Source organism: Rhipicephalus microplus, chromosome X (genome assembly GCF_043290135.1).
Source record: "Rhipicephalus microplus isolate Deutch F79 chromosome X, USDA_Rmic, whole genome shotgun sequence".
NCBI lineage: Eukaryota > Metazoa > Arthropoda > Arachnida > Ixodida > Ixodidae > Rhipicephalus > Rhipicephalus microplus.
This window is the reverse complement of record NC_134710.1, coordinates 482,922,405-482,947,703: the sequence shown is the minus strand read 5'-3', so window position 1 is coordinate 482,947,703 and position 25,299 is coordinate 482,922,405. Positions and strand designations below refer to the sequence as shown.

At 44.9% G+C, this 25,299-nt stretch overlaps 1 protein-coding gene across 4 annotated transcripts in view; it reads left to right on the top strand.

The window, feature by feature from the left end:
- The window catches only part of Mp (collagen XV/XVIII-type protein multiplexin), a 731,849-nt gene that overhangs the window by 607,119 nt on the left and 99,431 nt on the right, over positions 1–25,299 (top strand). For all 4 annotated transcript variants that reach the window (XM_075880876.1, XM_075880875.1, XM_075880877.1 and 1 more), the window contains 2 exons: positions 14,527–14,636; positions 15,850–15,978. In XM_075880876.1, coding sequence (XP_075736991.1) covers positions 14,527–14,636; positions 15,850–15,978 — 239 coding nt within the window. The remainder of the gene's footprint in view (positions 1–14,526; positions 14,637–15,849; positions 15,979–25,299) is intronic.

Sequence of the window (25,299 nt, the reverse complement as noted above, 5' to 3'; positions counted from 1 at the left end):
AACTCGCCAGAACGACGGCGAAAAGAAGAGCAGACGCAAGAACTCCGCGTTCCACGACAAAAGACCCCAGAACGCTATAGTTGCGTTGTGAATTGCTACTGACGTTAAGGACTTCATTTTACTTTTTCCGCAGCTTTCGCGAAGCAGAACGGAGACAGTACTCGGCATGGGCTGTTGTTTTGGGTAAGCGAATCACTAGCATTGTCTACTGCGGTTCGCGTGAGAAAGTGAAATAATGTAGGTCTCCTGTTACTGTTTTGAGCAGCTTCAATATCAAGGGGAACCGTAGTAACTTTGATTATGAAGCTTAACAGAACCTCTGACCATGGTGCGCACCATGCAGTAGTAGACAGGTGACGTGCACAATAAACATCGCACACGCGGCTACTTCCCATAACCTGAAGCTCCACAGCATTACGACTGAGGACTTTCAAGGCTCTTATTTCTGGCTTTATATATAGAATACGAAAATGCACGTCATACAGGTAAATTTCAAAGTGATCATGACCACAATAAGTTTTTTTTGCCGTTGGTAACCGCGATTGCCGGAGCTATCTCGGAGGCCTCGGTTTTGCATTGCATTGTACAACGAGAAAGTGGAAACGCATGCATCCCCGTTTGTAGTAAATATAAACGGATGACAACCGCCAACAGAACATTCTAGCATGTGTAATAATACAGTTCAACGAACAGGAAGCGAGAGATCGATGGAAAATGCAACTGCAATGGCGAGAATCGTGAGGGCTATTTGTGCGGAATAAAGTGAACTTCATACCACTGATCGTAAGATAGATTGCTTGTGTAGGGACTTGATCGCTTTGGCATCATGTTTATGCCCACGTTTAATGAATTTAGACGTTGCAGAACTAACTACGCAGTGCTTGCCTGTAACTCGATGTCATGCGATGCTCTCTTGCACTTAAAATGCCAATTGGTGTACGCCGAAATAACTGAAACATCTTTTGCATTGTACCCACAGTTCGTTTTGATGAACTTCCTTCTTTTCTGAAGGGAGGTTGGATTGAAATAAGAAGCTTGTCAGATTTTTCAATTTAAGGAAAACGCGCCTTAAGCTCAACGAAAGAGGAGGGCCTATGGACGTTCGCTTATGGACGGCTCGCTTTGCACTACCCCTTTATGGCCGGCGCGTCGAGGGGGGCTATGATTACGGCGTTTTTCGGAGCACCGCCTGGGCAGAGTCTGACATCTATAAGGCAGCTTCCCAGCCATTTCACAGCGTGGCCAAGAATAATGTGGACGGAGCGACGCTCGGGCGTGCGCGCGTCTCTTCGTTCACTCTCGTTTTAATAACAATTCTGAGATGCGGTTGCCCTTTACGCAACGGGATATTTCGCAAAAACTTGTGAAAAAAAATTATTCCACAATACAGATGCATTAACACAAATACTGCAATTTAAAAGGAGAATATTTTATGCCAGGGTCTACGAAGAGAATAGTTGCGTATTTCTGTAATATAAATGACGTCTAAACAGGAACACGAACAGATGAAAAGAAAGCATTTCTGCCATTGAGAGCTGAACCCTTGAACACTATATCAACTACAGCAGCAGCCAGACACGCTATTTATTGTGGTACGGTCATACACACTGAAAGCTTTACAAAGGCGTCTTTTATATCTAACACTGTTCTCTCACAATGCTCTAGGTCGGCGGGTTGATAATGCATCAAGACCGTGACAAGAGTTCGTTTAATGCTACGTTGCTTCGCGTCTGCACAATCAGTGCGCTTCCAAGAAGACAACAGCAATTTTGTTGACGCATTAACAAACCACTGGGTGGCTACCTTAGCCCAAACGTCTGCCTGGTCAGAGCATATATCTATACAATTGTACGCGGTTGATCTTCCTATATAAGGATCGGTATAACACAAAAATGAGACGTGTCTTTATAGAGGTAGTTGAGTGTATATTCTGCATTGTTTCACCAACAGCAGTAGATTGCAAAGTCGCGTAATAACGGCAAGCAGCTCAAAACATGCAGTGCCCACCTCAAGCAGAAAGCGTGCACAAAACTAGCATACAAAGAACGAGCGCGGACCAACAACTGTCACAGCTCGACACTTCTTTCGTTACCATACCTATTCAAATCGATCACCGGTGATCGACCGTTTCGATCGTCGCTTTTAACATGTTAAATATGTTTCTCGTGCACCGAGCATTTTCTAGTAGTTAGTCCAGCCATTCAAATTTCAGAATCAATTTGAATTTTCCAGTTTGGGAAACATAGTGATTTCTGACAGACTGCGTGAAGCGATGGGCGCATATTGTTGAAAAAGTGCACTAGACTGGCAACTATCACAAAAGTGCGTGCCCCTCGTGATTATATTGCAGTAACATCGAAGCTGTGTAATGAAAAGAACCTCTTCAAGCCAAATATAGAATTGAAGTGCCAGCTGCATTTTTGGATTGTGTTTAGCAGTAATTATTCACAGAAATTTTTGTCAGCCATTCAATAGACAGCTTTTGCGAAGAGTCACAGAAAATTTATTCCACAAAAAATATTTCCGATGATCCGCCGCGTGTATGAAGTGTCGGGGTGGCCTTTTCAGCCAGTTTCCAGCCGATTTTAGTTTGCTTGTATAGTTACATCAGACATATTGTAGCATATAGTGTCACTAGTTGATCCTATGGCATAGTCTTTATTCGCGCATGGGCGCACATCAGAACATACGCGCCGCTCGAAACTGTCTTGCAAAACTTCCCGAATTGAGTGAGGACAAGCTTAGAATTCGAGGAGGACATAACTTCTGCTTCAAGGTTTATGAGGACGATGTTTTGTGTCAACCTAAACCATCCACAGTCATTTATGGGTTTGATTCGTTCACAGCCTCAAGTTGTCTCGTCCGCCGCAAGTGTGCAGCTGCTGACCTTTGTGCACAATTTTATAGCTACTCTGGTTACGTGCGAGGTCCACACTTCACAGGGGCGCGGTGTCATGGCGCTGGCTGCAGAGCGTCTCCTTACGAAGAGAGTGTTTCCAAAGCCCACCTTAGCCCTAGCTACGGAGCAGCGCAAAACGTTTTATAACTGCGCGCGATATTGCCACGTTCCATTTCCCAAGTTTTTGTTATCGTCCCAAAACACCACACGATTCTCAGCGCAAACCGCGCCTGCAGTTTTCGAGAGGGTTCCGGACTGTAGTAGATCATTTCGATAAGATCACGCCCACTGTGCGAATGGTACAGATTGTTCTGGAACGTACGCCGCCGCCAGCGATAGCGCTAGAACATTCGACGGCGGGAGTATAAATGCCGACGCGCTTCGCCGCTTGTCAGTTGTTGATCGAAGGCCGACGCTGCGTTCGCCGCTATCAGTCCGAGACTGCTATCTGTGCAAGACTGCTGCTGTAATTAGACTTTCCCTTTACCGGGCACAGGTTCGCCCAAATAAACAGTTAAATCCCAACACGAAGTTTTCTGTCTTTGGCCACGTCACGACCCCGTGACAATATTGTTCTCTTTGTAATGCGATGTAAAAAATACTAAGAAATATGCTTCGATGCAATATAGGAATGCCAAACTAACCCGAGTGAAGTAGTTCATGAGAAGAGGTGACGCTAAACAAAATAGCGACCTTCATTAAACATCTAATTTATACAGCGATTATTCACATGATGGGCATCCATATATATGAAACACCTAGAAGCGTTATCCCAAGAAAACAAAACTTTACTGAGAAATCTGTACTTGTTCACGTGCGTCTCACGAACATTCAGGCAATGCTTCACCACATGACTTGAGACATGAAACAGCACCTCGGTTCTGATTTTATTTTTTCTCTGTGAATAGAAACTTTTCGCACAACGTTACTTAAGTTTCTACCGCTCCTGGGTCATTCTTGTTCAAAATTTATGTTGTGATTTTTTTTCTGTTTTTAATATATTTTCACATATGGAGTTATATTTCACTGTTTATCAGCTGGCAACCAAAACTACACACTTTTTACATTTTATTCAGTTCAAAATGTTTATGTTGCTCGATAACATCTTTTTTTGGTAAGAGTACTTCATTTCGCGAAATTTTGTATGCTGCAATGTGTGCTGGAGGTCTTTTTGAACTGGAAAAAATAATCGGCCCGAGACTTATAAAAAATAACCATTTTCGCGTGGTAACGAAAAAGATAAAACGCGCTGTTCAAATATAAAGACACACGAAGCAAGCGCAAAAGTACACACGGGACAAGTGCAAACAATTGTAAGATATTTTCCTTCAAGGTAAGTCAGCAGCGTGCTGCTTTCGTAAACACAGCCGCGGCATCGATCAAAGTCATCTGTGTCCTCTCCCGAATTACGAGTCTGATAAGCACGTGCGCGAGAGAGACCACGCTCCGTGGAGGCGACGCCCTTTGAAACGTGCCCAACGCAAGCCTATCGCGCTATATCGCGGCTGAGAAGAAAAATCGCTAACGTTTTGGAGCTCTCAGGGCCACCAAACAGCGTATGGTGTATATAAATTACTTGTCGTTAGTACACCTGGCCATGTAAGGTCCACAGCGAAGTGATAAGCGCCACGCGCTGTGCATCGAGAGGTTTCTGGTTCCAGTCTACGGAATGTATACTTGCCTTCTTGTCTTTTTTGCCATGTGTTGGTATGTACTTTACAACGTCATATGCGTGACAAAATACGTCATCGGAGCCTTGGTTAACAATGGCATAAAATTTTTTTGTTTTGAAATAGCTATAAGACGCGAGCCTGCGTCGCTTAGCTAAAACATAGCTACCCCACCGCGGTGGTCTAGTGGCTAAGGTACTCGGCTGATGACCCGCAGGTCGCGGGATTGAATCCCGGCTGTGGCGGCTGCATATCCGTTGGAGGCGAAAGTGTTGTAGGCCCATGTGCTCAGATTTGGCTGCACGTTAAAAAAAAACCAGGTGGTCGAAATTTTCGGAGCCCTCCACTGCGGCGTCACTCATAATCATACGGTGATGTTGGGACGTTAAACCCCACATATAAATCTATCAGCTAAAACATAGCTTTAATCATTCATTCTTGCCTGATTAATCATGGCCGGTGAGCAGGGGTGACACGAAGCGCGTTGCGTTTCCCACCAGCGGGGCTGTGGTGTTCTACACATAACATGCTACGAGTATGCGACCTTAGCGCAAGTTCTGCGGACAATCAGAGAGACTTTTCTGGCTGTCACATCGCGTTCTATAATTCCTATCTCACCTTTGGGTGCTGCGACTTCCACTTGTTCGTTTAATAATTGAACACAGACGTTTGATATCGGAATAGGAATATGCCACCAGGTGTCAACGTGAGTGCATTCACAGTAAGTGGTGCTAAACCTGTCAAGCACCAAAATATTTCAGTGTACAGAAAACACACAACTACTACATTTAGGACACGTTTTACTTTTGTGTACTAGCGATTACTATACGGTGGAAAAATCAAGCACAATTTTTCGATATGAAATCGTTTCATGCCGGGGTTCACCACAGCTGCGTGACGTACTTCCGTCACAGATAGGACGCTGTCAAATATTTACTGACAGGTAGCAAATAAAACAAGAGAAGAGAAGCTAACAGGGGCGTTGTACCAGCGATCTCGCGCTCCTCGGCACGGGACGCTAACCAGTATGCTAACCAACATGTTAATATAATTGATATGAGAGGTTTAACGTCCCAAAACCACCATATGGTTATGAGAGATGCCGTAGTGGAGAGCTCCAGAAATTCTTACCACCTGGGGTTCATTAAGGTGCGCCCAAATGTGAGCACACGGGCTTACATTTCTGCCTTCATCGGAAATGCAGCCACCGCAGCCGGGATTAGATCCCGCGACCTGCGGGTCAGCAGCCGAGTACCTTAGCCACTGGACCACCGCAGCGGGGCTAACCAACATGTTAAGGGCGAGCCATTTATATACACTATGTTTCGCTGGTGGTCCTGAGAACTCGGGAACTTGAATGCGTTTCCGTCATCAGTAGCGAGATGGCACGATAGGCATGTGTTGGGCGCGCGAGCTCTGAAGATCATCGTATTGCGCCACCCTGCGTGTTACTTTGCGCATGCGCCTCCATGTGGCTTGTGAAAAGTTTATCTAGATGTTCTCTAGCGTGGTGGCTCACTCACGCACGCGCACATCTAGGGATTCGGGTGCTTTGAACTATTTGTTCTTCCACCGTATGTTTGCTTTGAAGTTACAGTACTTAAAGACAGCACAAAAGTCACTTCTCTCGCTGCCACATCTGTCTTTACGATAGGAGCACGCTGCTCACACAGTAAGAATTAAGAACTCTGACCGTTGTTCGCGCTCGTCTTGTTTTTTTTTGCATCTGGCCAATTTGCAAACTGGCCAATTTTTTTGCATCTTTCTATTTGAGCATCGTGTTTTAAGTGTCGAGCTGTGAGAGGTGGTTGTGCACGACAGTCCGGTGTATTATGCTCAGTTCGTGCATGCTTTCTGTTTGAGGTGTGCGCTGAAAATTTCAAGCGGCTTGCCGTTTTTCGCGTGACATTGCAATTTGTTAGTGCAGCACTCATTATTTCGCCCCTGAGACAAAACAATGCACAGTGAATGCTCAGCTACCTCTGTGAAGACACGTTTCACTTTTCATGTTACACCGATTGTTAAAAAAGGGGATCGACCACTTTTTTTTTCTTCGAACATACATATCTCGCAAATGCATTTGTGAAGTGAAGCATAATGTTGTAATTAATGTAACAGCGCTTAAAATCTTGCGGTATCCCTATCCATTTACTGCAGTACCCCAAGAAATTAGCGGAGTGGGGTGGAAAGTGGGGTTTAAAGAACTGAAGTGTTGATAATGACATTATTACAGGTATCGATTGTAGTAAAAGCTTGCTTTTTCACAGCAAGAGCAACAGTCAATCAGTCGATATAATTGGTCGATATAATTGGTGACAAAATAACTATACAAGAAATAGCATAGTTCAGACTAATCACTAATAAGAACCTGTGAATTGAGAAAACTATACATTCATTTTTCACGTGAGATCTGTTTAGCGAAGAAGACTGCGTCGTTAGCTACACGTAAGCGATCGGTGCTTCTAAAATAGACTGTTTGCCAGGCAATGTTGGTTCGGCTTTAACATAAGACTCGCGAAAAAGAAAAAGTCTCTCAATCGCTCTACACACGCACCGATTTGTGTTATAAACACCACCTTCACAGTCGGAGAGTCCTGCAGGTTTGCGATATATCTTCTTGGGTAATCTAGACGTCAAAACACTACTGCCCTCGTTGAGAAGCGGAAGTCTGTGCCCAGTTTTGGAATTGTGAGCCATCTGGCCCGTTCTGTGCCACGCCCGGTGGCTGCAATGAAGTCTCGGCCATTTATCAAAACAGGACGATCCAAGCACTGGCTTCTCAAGATTACGTTTATTTTAAGACTGAAGGGTAAAGCCCTCCCAGGTTCCTCTTGCGAGCACTCTAAAGAGACGTCAAAAGAAGACAGCTGCTCAGAGCACCTGATCAGGCACTAACTAGAGCAAGCACTCATTCACGCCTCGGCAGAAACGACTGTTTTTCCATAAAGCAATCACCACCACTGCTCCGACAAAGACACATTTGAGCAAGCCTCAATAAGCCATGTCGGCTTCGTGGGTGGGAAATCCTGGTAACAAAAAACATTGTTTCAGTATATGTTTGTAATATTTACAAACATATACTGACACGCCGATAGGGTCGCTGAAAGCAAGAATAAGATAGCCACATTTTACGGTAGACAATTTCACAGCGACTACGCGAACCGCTTTAAAAATGAATGCTCGCGAAGCGTTCAAAAGCTTCCATTTCGAGGCGGTACCTGCGCGGGATGTCAAGAAACGTTTGTTGTGCGCGGTGTACTTGCCACCTGAAAAAAAAAAGACATGCTGCGCTAGCTTTGAGAGACAGCGACCTTTCGTTGGCAGATGCCGACAGCACTGCCTTCGTAATGCTGCCTAAAGCGACGTCGTTCCTTTTACCACGTGGGCAATTTTGGACTTCAGGAGAAACTATCACCACCTTTGCTACATCACCGACATGTGGCGTGTCTTTGTCTTGGCACAAAAAAACGAACTTCCATTTCTTCTTTGGAAGCACACTCATATAAAAAAAAACAGTGACGTGCTACTCATGTACTGCCTCGTATCGTGATACAATGGGTACATCCAGAAAATATTTCACTACTAAGCGACTGATATATTATTAGATTTTTTTTCAAATATATCTCGATACAACATCACAGATTCTCAATATCATTCCTGAGATATTATCGCAAAACTTTTGTACCGCGATACTGCACAGCCTGATGAGGACAATTATTTACGTTCGTGGTCATATGATTTCTGTGTTTATTTCGATCATGTGAGACATCGAGACACATGAGATTTCTTGAGTTGTTACAGAAACTAGATATATAACTCTTGGGTAAGGTCAGTGACTTTTCCACTTCATGACCCACAGATCTCAACACGCATGTCAGGACAGTAGTTAACGCCTGTGCTTATTGCCGTCAGCCTTTTATAGCGAAACGAGAGAAGGGGGTAGGGGTTTAGTAGATAGTAAACAAAGGCACTTGTAGTGCAACCAAGATAGCTGCCTTGCGTTTTTAGGCCTGATACGATACATCTTCCCTTTCAATGTCGTTGACTTGACTGCTGAAAGCTTTGATCGTATCTTAAACATTCCGGATGACGTGTTTGACGCTGCCACCTTCGCTGCGGTATAACTGGCTGCAAATGTTGTTGCGGGAAAGTTGGCACTGCCATGGACGAGCCGAACAGAAGCAGGTACAGTACTCACGGATTGAAACAAGACACTCGAAGCATGTGGCCGCCGGTGCATGTGCCGCCGCTCGTGGGCGTTCGCGGACCCATGTGTGGCATTGTGAGGGAGAGAACACATACATAGCAGGATTACTCCTTCCGGTCACTGAAGAGTCGTAATTTATTTCACAAAACGCATACTGTGAACATGGTGGTGCAAGGCTTGCGCACCTTCGAATGCATGCAGCCGTAATTGAGTGGATGGTGCGCTCCATATAAGCAGATGGTGCGTTCGATCTGCGCCCTTCGACGATGAGGCACGTAGGCTGCGCAAGTAAGATATGGAATACAGCTAAGATATCGCGCCTGACATGGGCTCGTAGACTTGATCGACAGCTGCACAAAAGCAGTTTGTCAAGCTTTTTGTCGCGACGAAAAGAAAAAGCAGCAGTATAAGCCTGTTTCCAGGCTGGTACTGCTTTGCCGCAAAGGCGAAGCAATGAACGCGATAGCAACAATTTGAAAAGTCATGCGCAAAACGGGAAGCAGATTGAAAATTGCCCTGCGTTTCTCGCGCACAAATTACGCATGAAACATACTCACAGGTACGGGCAGACTACGCGTAGGAGATCACAGTGGGCACCCCTGCGCGATGTGGCAACGTGCGCTCATTTTGCCATCTTTCTCGTAATGCCAAAAATACAGCAGCGGTAAGTGATAGATATAAATAGCTTGCCACTTGAATAGTGGAGAACGTTCGTCGGGGTGGCTTAGTGGTTAACGCGTCGCTTTCACGACGCAGAGGTTTCACGTTCGATCCTGCGCGCCAGATTGTTTTCTCTAGGTTTTTTTCTTTCTCTCGTTTTCGCATATATAGATACGTATATATATATATCCTGCGTGACACCGGCGGCAAAATCCAGCCGAGAGTCTTCATATGATTGCTGTCGCAAGAACATCACTTAGTATTTTGTTGTTTCGCCTTGAACAGCCATTATTGCGGCTATTCTGCGTGAAATTTTTCGTAATGCTGCCGGCCACAGAAGAACGAGTGAGCGTCTACCGTATTTATTCAATAATAGGCTACGGGTTGTCCTAGTGACATTAATACATGATATCATTTCCATGTTGCATGAAGGAAAGCCTGCCACTCATTTTTTTGTCGACGCAGAAAGCACGAAAAACACTTGTAATGTTTTATGCAGATGTTTATCAGGTATACGAACGCAGGCAAGGTGATATCTCCTAACTAAATCTTCAGTGTTACTTGCACAGTACGAGTACCGTATCGCTTAAGCACGCAGAACGAGAGGGTCGTCTGCTGGTGCCGCAATAGAAGTGGTGCGCAGCGGCGAGCTAGTGCGGTCGACGTGCGAATGGGCGTGAGCCTTGCAGTGCCCCACTGGCAGTGTACACATGGCGAACTACAGGCCGACACTGGCGACCAGAAGGAGTAATGCTGCTCCGTGGGTGTTCTTCCCCTCGCTCTACACCACGATGCAACACACTGGTTCTACGCGCACCCCCGAGCGGCGGCACATGTACCATCGCCCACACGCTCCAAGTGTCCTGACTCAATCAGTGAGTACTGTATCTACTCTTTGTCGTAATCGTCCTCGTTGTAGGTGTCCTCAAAAGGCTCACCTATTTGCCAAGAGGTGTCGCCGATTGCGGTGCAGGTTGTTCCAGTTTCCTGTTGGGACATGGAGGGGTCGAGGCCCAACTGATTATGAACCTTGGCTTTTGTCATCCATGTCTCTCCCCCTATGCGAACAGTGTCATTGCTTTTGAGGCCAGCAAGTACATGTCTTCTGTGGTTGCTCTGCCATTCTTCTTTACTAGCGTGAGAACAAGGAGTCCAAAGTCCGGTATGGCGGTGCGCAAGCGTCTGCCTTGCAGTAGCTCCGCTGGTGATCGGCTATCTTCCAGTGGACTTGTTCTGTAATTCAGGACGCCAAGCCAAATGTTCTCAATCGCCGCTTTCATCTTTTTCAAGATGCGCTTAAATATCTGTACACTTTTCTCAGCAAGGCCATTTGCCTGAGGGTGCTCTGGACTGGATGTGATGTTTAAAATCAAATTGCTGAGCGAATAGCCTGAACTCACAACTGGCGAACTGGGGCCCATTGTCTGTGCAAACTTCGATCAGTATATCATAACGGGAAACTGTGGCTCCCCATCTTTGTATGACGAGACAGCCTGTGGCGCTGGGTACTAATTTAACTTCTGGGAAGTTCGACAATGAGTCATGGGCCCAGAACTAATGCTGGCCACCATATTGAAATAAGTCGACAAGCACGCGACACAACGCTTGAGTTGGTGTTAGATGCATGATTAGTTGTGCTGGCAGCTGCTTATAAGCATAAGTCTGGCATATTGAACAATTGCGAACTAGTCTTTTTATATCACAATTGAGATTGCGCTAGTATACCAACTGCCTTGCTGTGGCGATGCATTTTCCAACGCCGAGATGCCCGGCATGAACACACTTTGACATGTCCGATTGCATGCAACTTGGCACCACGACATTCGTTCCTTTTAGAATGACTCCTTTGACTACTGAGAGTTCGGAAGCAACCGCCTTCAGCAGACCTTCCACAGCGCACCCATTCGCAAGCTTGTGAAGTACCTGCTGAAGGTATACGTCACGTTCGGTCTCACTTGCAAGTCTTGAAATAGTTTTTTTCACTCACGAGTGTCGATACTACTGCGACTCCATGAACTTCGACGTCACGTGTGGGAGGCGCAGCGCTGTCTTCAGATGCCGGTGCTCGGGAAAGCATGTCGGCCACAACCATCTGTTTGCCGGGAACAAAAATGAAGATGTAATCATATTTCAATAACCCCAAAAAGAAACGCTGTACTCTAGGCGGCATGCCAGCAATAGCCTTCTTTGATATGTTAGAGCGAAGGTCGCTTTCAAGAATGAAAGGATGTGCGTATACGAGGTGATAAAACTTTTCGCACCAGAAAACCAACACCAGAGATTATTTTTCTATCGGTGAATAACGTTGCTCGGATTCGTTAAGAGCTCTTGCAGCGTAATCCACATGTCTACAGGTGCTTCCGTGACGTTGCAACAGCGCCGAACCGACACCGTACTGCGAGGCATCCGCCATGACTTTCAATTTTTTGCCTGTTTTGAAAATTGCTAAAAGTGGCGGCTCGCTAAGCTCTCGGCGTATTCGCTCTCATGAGTTGGTGTCCAACCAAAACATCATGCTTCAACAGCAAATGCAAAGTAGAAGTGCACTAAGATAGTGACGGCACATATTTCCCAAACTAGTTGACGACGCCCAAGAGCCTCTGTGCCGCTTATTTCTCTCGTGGTACCGCTGTGTTCAGCAAAGTTTCGACCAAAGCAGGGTCAGGGAGTATTCCCCTGCTGCTGCTGATGTCACCAAGAAAAAAAACTTCTTCAACGCCGAACAATCAATTTGACGCATTGAATGTCAGCCCTACTTTTGCTGCCGCTAGTAGCGCGTTTTCGAGCCTCTCATCGTGTTCTTTCTGGTTAGCAACCCAAATGAGCATGTCGTCAACATATACACGCACGCCAGGCAAACCATGAAATATCTCGTCGAGTGCTTTTTGAAAAACTTCGCTTGCCTATCAAATGCCAAATGGCAGTCGAAGAAACTGATAACGGCCAAAGGGTGCAGCGAACGTGCATATTTTGGAAGCCTGCTCATCGAGTGGTATTTGATGGAACCCGGCGTTAGCGTCCAAGACGACAAAACATCTTTGCTCCTGCCAGCTCTGCATCTATGTCTCTTCGGCGCGGCATCTGGTAATATTCTCGCTTAAGGCATTTAATAAGTTTTTTCGGGTCCATGCATACCCGCAACCTGCTGTATTTTTTAAGCATGATGACCAGTGGGCTTACCCAAACTGTCGGGCAGCTGACTTTTTGTATGATGCCTTGCACTTCCATTCGCTGTAGTTAAGCGTGCAGAGGTTTTCGTGGCGCCACAGGCACTCGTTTGGGTAGCTGAATGACGGGCACGGTCCCCTCGCGAAGGGTGATCCTGTACTCGCGCTGTACATGGTCTGTTTTTGGAAAAATCTGTGGAAATTCATCGATGATCGTGGAAGGATTGTTTGTTATGGCATCAACGTTCCGTTTCATCAGCTCTAGGTCCTCCACAGTTTTCAGACCCAGGAGGGCGCCATGGTCTTTCTTAATCACGAAGAAGTCTCTGTAGACGCTGTGGTCCCCGATGGTCACAAGGGACGAAAATGTACCGAGCTGTTTCATCGTGCCGCCGTTATACGATCGTAGAACCGCGTTGCTTGCTTGCACTATACAGGCTTGAATTCTTCGGAAAAGTGACAGTGGCATGAACTTTGCTTGGGACCCTCTTTCGATCTTGAGGTTGATGTCCTTCCCTGCAATATTTCCTTTCATAATTCAGTCCTGGTCCCTGGTGATGTTTCCAGTGGTGACGTCCAAAACATCGAAGTCGTCGTTTTGGTATGACGTCTTCCTCTCGTCTTTTACCTGACATATGGCTCCGCTTGACTGGCAGCATGACGCAAAATGATTACGCCTCTTGCACAAGTACCAAGTTTTTCCATAGGCTGGACAGTGCCGTGCGGCATAGGATCGGCTGCAGCTGGAGCATTTGAAGTTTCGGCTCGACGATACTGCAAAGACGTGAAGCTCTCCGTCAGTCTTCCGCCACAGCGAGTTTTCACGTGCTGATGTATCCACCGCCTTGCATAAAGCCACGGCTTAGTCCAACGTAAGGCCCTTGTCCCTGAGCTGCTTCTCCCGAAGCTTTGGCGAGTTTGTACCGAACACATTTCGGTCGTGCACCATTTCGTCTATCATCGTTCCATACTTGCAAAAGTGCGCCTGCTTCTCCAGCGCACGGAAGAACTGTGAAATGGGTTCAGCTTCGCTCTGTAGCCAAGATCGGAAGTCGTTGCGCTCGTGAGTTGTATTCTCTTGCTCGACGTAGTATTTCTCGAGCTTGGTCACTACCGTGCCATAGTCTTGCTTGTCTTCGTCTTCATCGAACGTAAGATTGTTGTACACTTCAAGCGCCTCGTCACCAGCCACACTGAAGAAAAGAGTATTTTTTCCTGCCCCTGACCTTGCTTTTTCAGTTCACCCTGTGGCTGCCAAAAAGAAATGAATTTTTTTGCTGGAAGAGCTTATACGTTCTTCGCTCGTTGGTCGAGAGAAAAACCTTGCCCAGTGATACGAGTTGAACGAGGCTTCTCATGCACGTATGTGTGCGTGGGTTCGAATCCCACTTCTGAAACCATATATCAGCCACGTTATATGACACCAGCACGCATGTGAGGACAGTAGCGAACACCTATGTTTATTGTCGTCAGTGTTTTATAGCGAAGCGAGAGAAAGGGGTAGGGGTTTTGTAGATAGTAAAAAAAATAGGCACGTGTAGTGCAACCAAAATATTTGGCTTGTGCTCTTGGGCCTGATACGATACACTTAGGAACAAAAAGTAAGGCAGCGGGGCTATTCAAGAAAAAGCACAGGCAAGGTTTTGATGTGTGAGTTCAATGAAAGTTCAACGTTGCGTGACAATGCCTACAGAAAAGCCTTGCGAAAGAAAATATAGGCCCGGAGAAGGCACAAACTTACTTCGTTCCGGCAGGTACTTATATTCCGGTAGATACTTTTGTGGTGGCCACGCCAGCCGTATGGAGCCACTGGAAATACGTCGGAGTATTGCACCTGAAATCGATAACGCGAGAAATCAGCTTTTGTGGCTTGTGAATGATATTACGCAGCACAGTAACATCCAGATGTTTTTGTCGTCGCAGGAGGACAGATTGTTCCTGGACCTCCAGGACCGCCGGGCCCTCCGGGACCACCTGGTTCTGCGTACATGCCACCCAAGAACACAGTCCCACCACCCTCTATTGTCCCAGGGGTACGGTTTGATAATCTATGAACTCAGTAAAAGTTGATCATACAAGCCAGAAAATCAGCAAATGAATAATGTTCACTGTTCAAGCCCTGAATGCGCTGTTTTTTTTCTTTTGTCGAGCACGAAATTCTACTGCACACACGATGAAAATTTCCAGAGTTTTAGCAACTTATAGAGTGGCATGGTGTTGCGCATTATAATTCTTTTTTCTTTATCTGTGAACTGCAGGCAGTAACCCCTTCCTTTTATAGCCAACTTGAAGCTTAACTGAACAAACATTTGGGGCATGTCATCATGGCTGAGGAACGTGTCCACAGGGCTTCAGCATGGGATGGCCATTATAGCATTAGTTAGTAAAACAAACGAAAGCCAGTCAGCTAGTAGGGGTGTGCTGAACTTTTATTGCCTAACTTTTTTGTGAGTTGAACCTGGCAATAAGAAGATTGGCAAGATTAGTAAAGATGAAGATTTCATAAGATAAATAAGGTTGAAAAGCCAAACAAAAATGACATTTCTGCGTCGATTGTACTTGGTCAGCTGAAAATGGTATATTTACCGCAGTTTTGTGTACCAAATTTAGAATTCATTGTATTTAAACACAAACAGTATATCAGATACACTAAAACTCAATGAAGTTTTACAAGTCTGCCAGAAAGGCTTATTTTGTAAAGTATGCTTTTTTGCTATCCGTTCAGCAATGCTTGCTGCAGTGGTTATGAAAATGTTAGTTACCCCGTCTTCATTTTTTGTCTTGTTTTGCTAGAGCAATGCTGCAACGCTGAATGAATATTTACGTGTCTGATAAAAGTAGAGGCTGAAGTGTGCTGTTGATTTTGATTGCAAAACCTACAACACGTTGCCTGTGACAATACTGACGTCCAAATGGTAAATAAAGCGACAATCAGGGGCAACAGAATAAAATGAAATTGTCGAGTAGCAAGTGGGAAGCATTCGACCCACTCGGTCTGTACGATGCGATAATGTTTGTCCCACGTAATGAACTACCTGTCCGAGTTTGATATGGGTTTGTGTACATCGCTCCAACAGAGATTTCTGCAGTGTAAGATGGCAGGTTGAACTTGGTTGCAATGGTAAAAACCAATGCCTTGCTGGACAGCCTTTCTGTGCTTTCATTTGAAGATAACAGGATACTAAAAAGAACAGAGTCGTAATGTTTGTCATTGCATCGCCATCCCGATTGGTGTGGAACTTGCAGGCGGTGACGTTCAGGAACATGGACTCGCTTCTTCGCATGTCCGACATCAGCCCCCTGGGAACACAAGCGTTTGTGCTCGACGAGGAGGCCCTACTCGTCCGTGTCAGCAGTGGCTGGCAATACGTGGCTGTGAGTGCGATAAACCTCGAAATTTGCACTTGTGCGCGAAACTTATAAATATTAGCTATAAAAGTTGTAACGCTTACGCCAGCATAACCAAAATGATGATTCATGCTGCGGGATTAGTTCTTTCGTGTTATGTGTGTGTATTCGGCGTGCACTTCAGCAATTTCTGGATATGTCATTGATTTCCCTTCTGTGCCAAAGTGGAGCGCTTAAGATGTTATAATATTTCATATAAGTTTATCATATTTTTAAGTGTTATAAGTTTCATATTATTTCTAATAGGCAGTTTTGTTTCAGGCCCCGTTACCCAACGGAACTTGCCATGATATCACTAACTGACGAAATTGAATCTGCTATTGACAGCAATTGTATAGTTGGAGGTGCTTTTCTTGACCTTTCAAAAGCATTTGACTCTATTTCCACGTCATTTAATTTCAGAAACTAGAGTGAAGTGGTGTATCTGGCATCCCACTAGAACTGATTGGTAGCTATGTGCGGGATCGAGAAGATTTGGTATATGTGTCCGGTGCTTTTTGTCGCCCTCAATTCATTAACATCGGTGTGCCATGGGGTTAAACTTCGGGCCCACTTTATTTTTAATCTACAACAATGACCTTATATAGCTTATTATCTAGCTCAATTGTGCTGAATTCTATATGCGGCTGATACCACTGTATTAACTGCAGATAAACAGGTTGACTCGAAGTTCATTAATTCAAACACTGATATGAAAAACATCGTTGAAAAGTTCAAACAGAATAAATTGAAAATGAATACCTAAAAGTCATATTTTGTGGTATTTTATTGACCTAATCATATTATATTTAGAAATCTCTCTGTCTGCGTAAGCCATACTGAAATTCGCTCTACCTCTAGTGCAATATTTTTCGTGGTTGAACGTGATGATCATTTAAAATTTATTTCACATGTTTTACAGCCTACGCGGAACGCCGCATATGCCATTCGAATGTCGCTAAAAGTTCGCCCCTTCTTTTATTTTGAATTAATGTTGTAACTTTACTACTCTTTCTTTCACAGCAACATAATTTATTGAATTTCATCAGGGGGAAATACATATGCCGCTTATTTATCACCCATCCGAGATCTTCAAAACCAAGCATTAAAAATAACATTCAGCAGCTTAAGGACCAGTGCATCATCCTTACTCTGTTCAGGGAAAATTTTAGCAGTTCAGAAGCTAGCGAAATATTTTCTCGGCATTCTCTACTTCAAATAAGTGAATAGAAAACTTCCCATTCCTTTACTGAACTCAAGTCAGTTTCCTCAGGTGTCATATACTCGTTTTCTAAAGGCTTATAACTTGCTCTTACCCAATCCCACGACTAATTAGGGCAAATATACCATAAAGTTTTCGTCTGCCTCCTTGTGGAATTCTTTACCTTTGAAGATCAAAACTAGATCCCTTGTAATGTTTAAATGAGGATTGCACTCATACTTACTAAATTAATAGTCTTTAATAATATACAAAGTATGTTATTGCATATTTTCGTTGTTATGTGCATTTTTGTACGACTAGTGGTTATCTGCTTTTCGCGTATCTCAGTGTTTTTTTTTACCGTCATAATGCTTGATGGTATACTGAGTGAATGTTATTGCATTTTTTTATTTTTTTGTGCTTATCTACACATTTCATGTAACTTATATTCGATATTTTGCACCTATTTGTACATTTTATTTATCCTCCCTTTTGTATCCTTACAAGTGTTTATAATGCGTTGTGCCTCTGATAAATGATTTTTTAGTATATCTCACTCACCATCTTGTGACTTTGAGACCGCCTCTTGTATTTTATTCAACGCATGCAATTTATAACTAGTCTTTCAATTTTAAGTAAGTTTCAAACTTCAAATTCTGATTGAATTTTCACAATAATTGCGCCAAATCGTTGCTATGATCTTCAGTTAGCAGTTTTCAATCGCCGTCTAAACATGTATAGCATGATCTTGAGGTGATCAGAGTGACAACCACGGAGTGAGAACAATTCTACTGAATGAACAGCGCTCGCGCATGCGTCCAGATTATGTTGCTGACGCCACGTATGCTGTGCAAAAGCCTCGATGAGAAAACGCATTTTCTGCAGGGCTTCGTGACGTCTTGACGCATTTGTAGCGAGAAAGCGAGGCAGCAATTTATCAGGAGACGTCAGTTGTTCCGAAACACTGTTGATAGATGATTTCTAGCATCGTACTGCACACAACTAAAGCGTGGCTTACTAACTTGTGGCTTCTCCTACTTGATTTTGACGGCGATTTTCGGGAGGTGCTTTGCGGCACGGGAATACGCTAAAATTATTTGAAGAAAACAATGTAAAACACGCACAAGCTAACAAATTGACCTATGCTTTTCTTTTCAGCGTGAGGCAGGAAGGCAGCCATGACAGCTGTTGGCTGCAGGTTAGGACGCACAGCAAACTTTTGAAAACGTCATAAAACACAAGAGCTCCTCATATGCAAAGTGGCACTCCTCAGGCTTTAGGGTAAAGCCGGAGGTCTTGATTGCTGGATGTATTCTGTCAAGACGTTAGAGGTGTTTGTCGAATTTGAGGGAAATACAATGACGTCATCCAAGTGCATGAAGCATGCCTTGCACTAGAAGCCTCCTGGTATTGTATCTAGAATGCGTTAAAAGCCGCAGGTTCTGCGGCAAAGGCCTAACTTTGAACTCGAAGAGGGTGTCTTGAAGTGTAAAGTAGTCATTTCTCGGTCTTTCTCGCTGAGTTTACTTTGTGAATAGCCTCTCTTGAGATCCATCGGAAAAAAGTACTTCGCGTTGTGGAGTCGACTCACGGCAAGTCCACACGTGGGAGAGGGTAGACGTTTTTCTTTGTGAACCTCTGCAGGTCACGATAGTTGACGCAGACAAGGGCAAGCTTCCAGCCTTCTTCTTCAGCAACACCACGGCAAAAGACAATGCATTCACGAACGGCTGGCTGTTGTCATGGCGCAACATTTCATCTTGTTCCTTTATGACCTCGGGTTCCCGCCTCAAAACTTAGCTTCGGCTTTTACGGAGAGCTCGGGCACTTCCTTTGTTAAAGAACCCCAGGTAGTCTAAATTTCTGGAGCCCTTCAATACGGCGTCTCTCATAATGATGTCGGGATTTTAGGACGTAAAACCTCACATATCCATCAAATCAATCGGGCACTCTCTACGGGTTGTGATACGATGTTTTGCGATTGGTCTGTCGAGTTATGGATGATGACGGTCGAGAAGCAGTCGTTAAATTGGGTGGTGGTGGGAAATTTTTGGCATTGCATCGCCCAGCAGCCACACCTCCATGGGTTACTAATCTTAGTTTTCCAGATAAGGGTTCACGGGTCGGACCGATTTAGGTCGGTGTACTGCGGGCACTGAGGTGAGATGTACCGGTCGCGCGATGGAGATGGGGAGGTCGTCCGATTGCCCAGATTTTAAAACTGTATGAGTTCGAGCTTAGTACAACTTCTACTTCGTGAACACGGCGAAAACTAAGACAGAGTTGGAACAAAGACACGTAGCATTTTCGCAATTTATTGCGGAAGGTGCGGGTGGAAACCATTTTTCTAGCATACGCACATTGTTCGCAGCTATTCCCAAGATAGAGAAATCGACGAGGCCTACGAAATGCGTAAAGTGCACTGTAAAAAGTGTACTCGAAGGTCGGAGTAAAATGCTTGTTTTCTAGTGACCTCCCTATTGGGAGTAATTTTTGCTTTGGACCTCCGCAGTGAAAACTGGATCCAAACGCAAGGGCGAAATACCGCTGCTCCGCGGACCAAATAGTCAAGTTATTAGTTTAATCCAGCGCAGCAGCGGAGACATCGCATGCACACAGCCAGAGCTACGCTCGCGGAATCCTCGTGCATACTCTCGCCTTCGATGCTTATACACACTAAACAAAAATGACCTGAAATAACCTCAAAAACTGGTTAAACCATTTGTCCTCTAGCGCACTACCTTTCCTGGGTTTTTTTTACCACCTACTACCGAGGTAAAAATTTACTCTCGTGCTAACTGAGTTTTTGAACGTAGCGAAAGTAGTAATTATTTACCCCAGTGAGGTTTTCAGCGAGTATAGAGAGAGTAAATTTTTACTACCTTCACAAGGTTTTTGAGGTGTATACTGGGAGTTATTTCTGGTGGTAAAAAAATAAAAATGACGGGTGCATACGCCCAGATTCGACAAATTTATTGAATAGCAGAATTGATTGAATTTATTGAACGGCAGAATTGGTTACACATATATTCACATTCAGACAAACACGCACACTCAACAAATGCAGAATAATACGCCACTAGCACAGACTGCACGCGTTGCTCTACTACACTTCGACAATCCGGTATATATATAGGCACGACTTTTTGACCGGCAATGTAGTACCAGTAGGAGAGCTCTTTTTTTGCATCGATTAACAACAACGCTTGAAGGTGCAAGTGTAAGCTTCAGGTGGGCTGCAGGGCACTAAATGTCACACCAACCTTTCATTATAAATCTACACGATCTCACTTTTTTGATTATCCAATAATTGCTTGGCACACCGGGCACTTTGCCCCACGCGTATTAGCACTGCAGATACACAAGTCCACAAAATATACCTAAGTACGCACAAAGCATGGTAGCTCAATGATTTTCATTCAGCGACGGTGCACAAACACAGTAGCAGCACGTATTCATCACAACGGGCGTAGAAGAGCGGTCCACGCCTGCATACAAGCTGCTTACCGATGGCGTTCTAGGCCTTTTTGAGGAGCACGACTGTCCGATAAAACACAGCTGGCGATCACAGAAAACATATCCTGTGCGAATTTCGTCGTCATTTCAGACACAAATGAACACGTCACTGCTATCTTACGGGGACGGGGCGGTGTATGCACACTTGCAACGAAAGACCACCATCCGGGTTTTCTTCGTGCTCACGGGCAGCCTCTTGTTGTTTCCGTCTGCCTTGTATTGGCTTCGCGCTACATGTTTGAGAACAGTTGGTGCATGAGGTGGGCAATTCGGGCAGCACTTTACTCATGCAGACATCGCCTACTGTGGAACAAAATATATGCGATGCTTCTTTCACCTGCCCCTGCGACACACTCCCACTGGTCACTAGTGGCCACGGCTCGGTGACGACGACAGAGTGAAGCATTTTGCTTATTGCTTCTCCAGCAGGCAAGCACGGACGATGACACCAGATTGATTTTGTTACCACTGGCAGATCTTCACGATTCGGCTCGGAAGTGAGATATCCGCGACGTGCAGGTTCGGAGGCGCTCGGAAGAGCACGGTCGCTCGGTGATGTAGGAAACACGTGAGATCCATCAGCCCAACCAGACACACAGATACTGAGCTTCTTGCACTGTCTGTCTCCAAGGCCACCGCCGAGCAAAAGCAACATTTTGCGAAAATATGCAGGACAGCTTTCCACAGCAGGTTTTCTTTCTTTTTTTTTCTCTTTTGAGAGGCCCCCCCCCCCCCCGTCCCCGTCTTTTTTTTTTCGTTCAAAGAATGCTGTTCTCGCTTGTGCTTATGCTGCCCCCAGTTCCAGTAAAAGTGCGCTGACTCGAGGTCAGTCCAGAGGCACGGGGATGCAAAAAAAAAAGCATCTGTGGGCTTCGCGTACCTTCAGTATTCACTGAGAGCGTCACAAGGGGAGTATGGGGCAAAAGCCGCCGAAGCAGCTGCACCTTTCAGTCACGTGGTAATAAACTCTGAAACGCAGGTTAAAAATCACGTGATAGAAAACTCCCTAAGTGGTAAAACTGGATTTTGACATCCTTTTACTACTTGCCTGAGAGGTGGTGGTAAAACTATGTCATGTACCATCTTTTACTCCTACGCGAGGTAGTAATTTTAAACCCGAGAGAGTTTTCAGAGGTCATGAGCCGGAAAAACCCCAAACTCGGATAGTTTTTGCTTACAGTGTACAGCACGCTTGTTCCGTTTTTATTTTCTACGTGGAGCTATTTGAGACAGGACGCAGCAGACCCCAGTAAGATATTTGTATTTCTTTTGATTTATCTGTTATGACTTAGTGCTTTTGAACGCGTGAGCAAGTCCTGCCTTATGCGTGCACCTCAAACACTCAGCGGCGCCTGCGCGTACATGGAACGCTTATCTTTCCACAGCGTTATGAGACCCGAGCCCAAACGGACTACTTCGCGTAGTGGTTCATGTGCAGAAGCTCCGCCTCCATAGCTTTGCGTTCAGTGCCAAGAAAAGTTGTCACCCAGTATAAAACCATGGAGTTTCCATAGAACTTCTGGAGTGGCAGTCCCGGCCGCTGCCAACAGGAGCAAGTGGAGCCGCCGGTGGCCATATTGCCGGAGCAAAATCAGGGTGGAACCGCCATAGACCGCAATGGAATAGGCGTGGTACGCACGTAGGTTTGCAGTTCTACGATAAAAAAAAGGAGATGGAAATCACTGTTAGGTTACACCAACGAATTAATGCCTCTTCTTCTTTATGTAACAAATTATTTCATGCACCCATTGTCAGCTGCATGCTTTCAAATCAATCTGTTGTCGAGGGATGATTCACATATCTAGCTTGCCGGTGCACTATTGCGGTACGAAAGGGTTGTAGTATATACTGGGTGTTTCAAGAATTCTGCCTGCAGATACTCAAGATCAAGGGGAACGTGACATTTGCTCGCCTCTCTCAGATATGTGCTTGTGTGGGTATCGGCAGATTACCAGAGAATATATATAAGGAAGCTGGAATTATTACAGTTAAAATTAGAAAGAAGAGGTAAATAATAAGTAAAATGGGAGTCACCAGTAATTTTTTTGAGTTACCGAGTTCTGACCACTTTACAGGCAGAACCAAAACCGAAGCACCGATGTCGCGTGCAACCGACAAACTCGAGGAGACGTACCCCAAGAACCGTTTATAAGAACGATTGTAGCGGCGCTAGTTATGCATAATATCTATCAACTTCCATTGGCGACGTGTGTTGTCATGGCAAGCGCAGCCTTCAGAGCCTGCAAACGAGGCAGCTCAATGTTTGATATAACGCCACTCACTCATTTTGGCAACTTCGTCTATCGGCGTATTGGTTTCGATTTCATCGGCAAGATCGAAAAAAAAGGTTTCTCATCTTGGCTTAGACACAATCGCTTATTTTTGTGACTACATTCTATTGAAGCTACGTGAAGGAGGTAGAAACTAACAGATTTTTGCAGATGCACTCGGAAAGCAGCAAAAATCGAAGGTGCATTACCAGGCCGCAGTCTGCCCTGTTCTGTCGAAGCTGCATTCTTCTAAGTGAATAGAACAGAGGTGGTCACCGTCCGTAGCCCTCCAACTATTTCTTCGAACAGCACGTTCCCAGGCAAAACGCAGCGCACTCTTTCGGAAACCTGTAACACTGTTAATCACAGCATACAATTATTCTCTACGTTTGTGAATTCCTCGTTAAACATGCACCAATTTCTATATTCGCGTGCCAAAAAATGCATGCACGCCGCCAGTCTTGCCTAGTAAGACAACACCAGAAAACTTGGAATTAAAAGGGCATTCAGACGTCCTATACTCGTTCCAATGTTTGATACGTACAGCCGTAGGCCGAAAGTGCTTCGTCCATATACTTAAAACCCATGAACAACGTCGTGTCAGCGAGCATTTAAAGCTCCAAGTTACCTTCCATACTGCTACACGCATGCGCACCTTTCGTATTGTTTGTAATTTAACACCACACGCGAAAAAACGGGTGATCGTCAGCGAACGAAACGAGAATACTTACACGTGAAAAGTGTTCGCAGGCGTCTTCTTGATGCGAGTTGTTTAGCCATAAGCGACGGACGAAGTCACTGTGGGCTTGAAATATTTAACTGCTTTACAAAAGCATGTCACAGTCTCCAAAGGCCACTGCGAGGGCGGAGCTGTGATGCGTACTTTGTCGTCTGCTTCTGAGTCTTTCCTTTTCCAATATCGCGTGACTGGCGTGACTTATTGGGGCGCACCTCCACTTCAGAAGACATTGTATAAAAAATGTGGCTTTTAAGCCAGCTGCCTGCTTCCTAGTCACGCCAGTCCGACCAATGTTGACAGACTTGATGCTGAATCCTCTCAATCGAAAGCAGACGACCGTCAAACGAAGGGATCGAAACAGCGGCGACACATTTCCATCCCTGCCGCGAGCGGAGGAGAGCGGACAAGAATGGCACGCTTCGATGACGCGCACGTCACGTGATGCACCGTCGGCTGCGAAAATTCCTCCTGCATTTTCTCGTGCGAATTCATCTTAAGTGTTTACTGCACCTGAACGGAGCAATTGTGCGGTACATCCAGAGCATTTGTCACTGCTTTTTTACACAGGCCAGTCGGAGTAATGGCGTGGCGCCACCAGAGCGTTTTTTACCGGTCTTCTGCTCCGGCTGGCTGGATTGATTACGTGGAGCCTCCGGAGCATTTCTCGCAGGTTTTTCACTACCGCGTTCCGGAGCTTTTGCGGGGCACTTCCGAGTATTTTACGAACAATTTTACTTTGTTCGGACAGAATTTTAGTAAGATGTATCATGATTTTGTTCAAAGTGTTTGCTCTTCTATTTCTTTATTCTATGCCGATCGTGTCACGCGTTGGTTTTATGAAGGAATTCTCCATTCTGATACAAGCACTGTGGAGATACTGTGTATTTGTTTTTTCCACCAAGCTCTAGCAAATGAAATTCAAGAAAACACTTGAGTTCTTATTCTTTCATTTATTCAAAATAAGCTGCCATTTCTGGTTTGTTGCAAATCATTTGGGAAAACAGAGAAAGAAGAAACAAACATGAAAAAGCCACCAAAAATAAAAGAAGACTGATAACTTGAAATCAACATCCATCAAGTTTGAAGCACAGGGCTTCAAAAAAAAGCCCAGAATATCTAACAATATGCACGACAAACGAAGAAAGTGTGGCCATAGAGAACACTCTTCACAATCCCCGAAAAACCATTTATCAGCTTATGAGCTTCATGGTTCAGCTGATTGCTTTTTGGATATTTGAGCAAAAAAAAAAATGTTGACATATGGGAACTGCGAATCATGTGATCGGCACAAAATCTGAGGACAACTGAAGCCACGGGTACTGGTTAAATTCTGCACAGCCTTCGAGTACACAGGAATAACTAGCCTCGTAAACCAACCACACAAACACAAAAACACGGGAATAGTGCTCAATATCAGGAAGTCAGTTCTATCTACTCCTGTGTCAGACAGCCGATAAGCCATAAAAACACACTTCCGTGGCACGAAGTTAAAAACAGATGAAAGTTCCCCTTATATTTCTGAATAGATAGCCTTACTCTTCCTAAACATTCTAAAGCATTCTTTTCACTTAAATGAGTGAATT